Raw genomic sequence first — 1,282 nt, 5'->3', positions numbered from 1 at the left:
GCAATGAAGGGCAAGAAGCCGTCCTTCATGGTGATCCGCTTCCCTGGCCGCCGTGGCTACGGCCGCCTGCGGCCACGCGCCCGGTCAGTCAGCAAGGCGTCCACCGCCATCAACTGGCTCACCAAGAAGTTCCTCCTCAAAAAGGCCGAGGAGTCGGGCAGCGAGCGGGCCACGGCGGATGCCTGGCTGCAGCGCTCGGGCTCCCGCGTGGGCTCCCGCAAGCTGCCCTTCCCGTCGGGTGCCGAGATCCTGCGGCCCGGGGGCCGGCTCCGGAGGTTCCCCCGCAGCCGCAGCATCTACGCGTCGGGCGAGCCCCTGGGCTTCCTGCCCTTCGAGGACGAGGCCCCGTTCCATCACTCGGGCTCCCGCAAGTCGCTGTATGGGCTCGAGGGCTTCCAGGATCTGGGCGAGTATTATGACTACCACCGCGACGGCGACGACTACTACGACCGGCAGTCGCTGCACCGCTACGAGGAGCAGGAGCCCTACGTGGCGGGCCTCGGCCCCTACAGCCCGGCATGGCCACCCTACGGTGACCACTACTATGGGTACCCCCCCGAGGACCCCTACGACTACTGCCACCCGGACTATTACGCTGGCCCCTTTGATCCGGGGTACACCTATGGTTACGGCTACGGCTACGGCTACGACGATTATGAACCCCCGTATGCGCCCCCGTCGGGGTACTCGTCCCCTTACAGCTACCACGGTGAGTACGAGGGCGAGGCGCACCCACACGGCTACTACCTGGATCCCTACGCGCCCTACGACGCGCCATACCCGCCCTATGACCTCCCGTACCACACTCGCTACGACGTACCCTACTTTGATCCCTACGGGGTCCCCTACACCGTCCCCTATGCCGAAGGTGTCTACGGCGGTGGGGACGAGGCCATCTACCCCCCTGAGGTGCCTTATTTTTACCCGGAGGAGTCGGCCTCGGCCCTTGTGTACCCCTGGGTACCACCGCCCATCCCGTCGCCCCACAATCCGTATGCCCACCCCATGGATGACATCGCCGAGCTGGAGGAGCCTGAGGACGCGGGTGGGGAGCGTCAGGGCACCTCCTTCCGCCTGCCCAGCGCCGCCTTCTTCGAGCAGCAAGGCATGGACAAGCCCGCCAGGTCCAAGCTGTCCCTCATCCGCAAGTTCCGCCTCTTCCCGCGGCCCCAGGTGAAGCTGTTTGGGAAGGAGAAGCTGGAGGTGCCCCTGCCACCCTCTCTGGACATTCCGCTGCCCTTGGGAGATGCGGACGAAGAGGAGGATGAGGAAGAGCTGCCCC

At 66.2% G+C, this 1,282-nt stretch overlaps 1 protein-coding gene across 1 annotated transcript; it reads left to right on the top strand.

The window, feature by feature from the left end:
* Positions 1–3: 3 nt before the first annotated feature.
* LOC108293456 (unconventional myosin-XV-like) lies at positions 4–1,281 on the top strand (the record flags this gene model as incomplete). Its single annotated transcript, XM_017514829.1, has 1 exon — positions 4–1,281. A coding segment is annotated over exon 1 (1,278 nt), but the record flags the coding sequence as incomplete, so codon positions are not given.
* Position 1,282: the final 1 nt, after the last annotated feature.

The sequence above is a fragment of the Cebus imitator genome, unplaced genomic scaffold, assembly GCF_001604975.1.
Source record: "Cebus imitator isolate Cc_AM_T3 unplaced genomic scaffold, Cebus_imitator-1.0 Scaffold538, whole genome shotgun sequence".
NCBI classification, from domain to species: domain Eukaryota; kingdom Metazoa; phylum Chordata; class Mammalia; order Primates; family Cebidae; genus Cebus; species Cebus imitator.
This window is presented reverse-complemented; position numbering and strand designations above follow the sequence as displayed.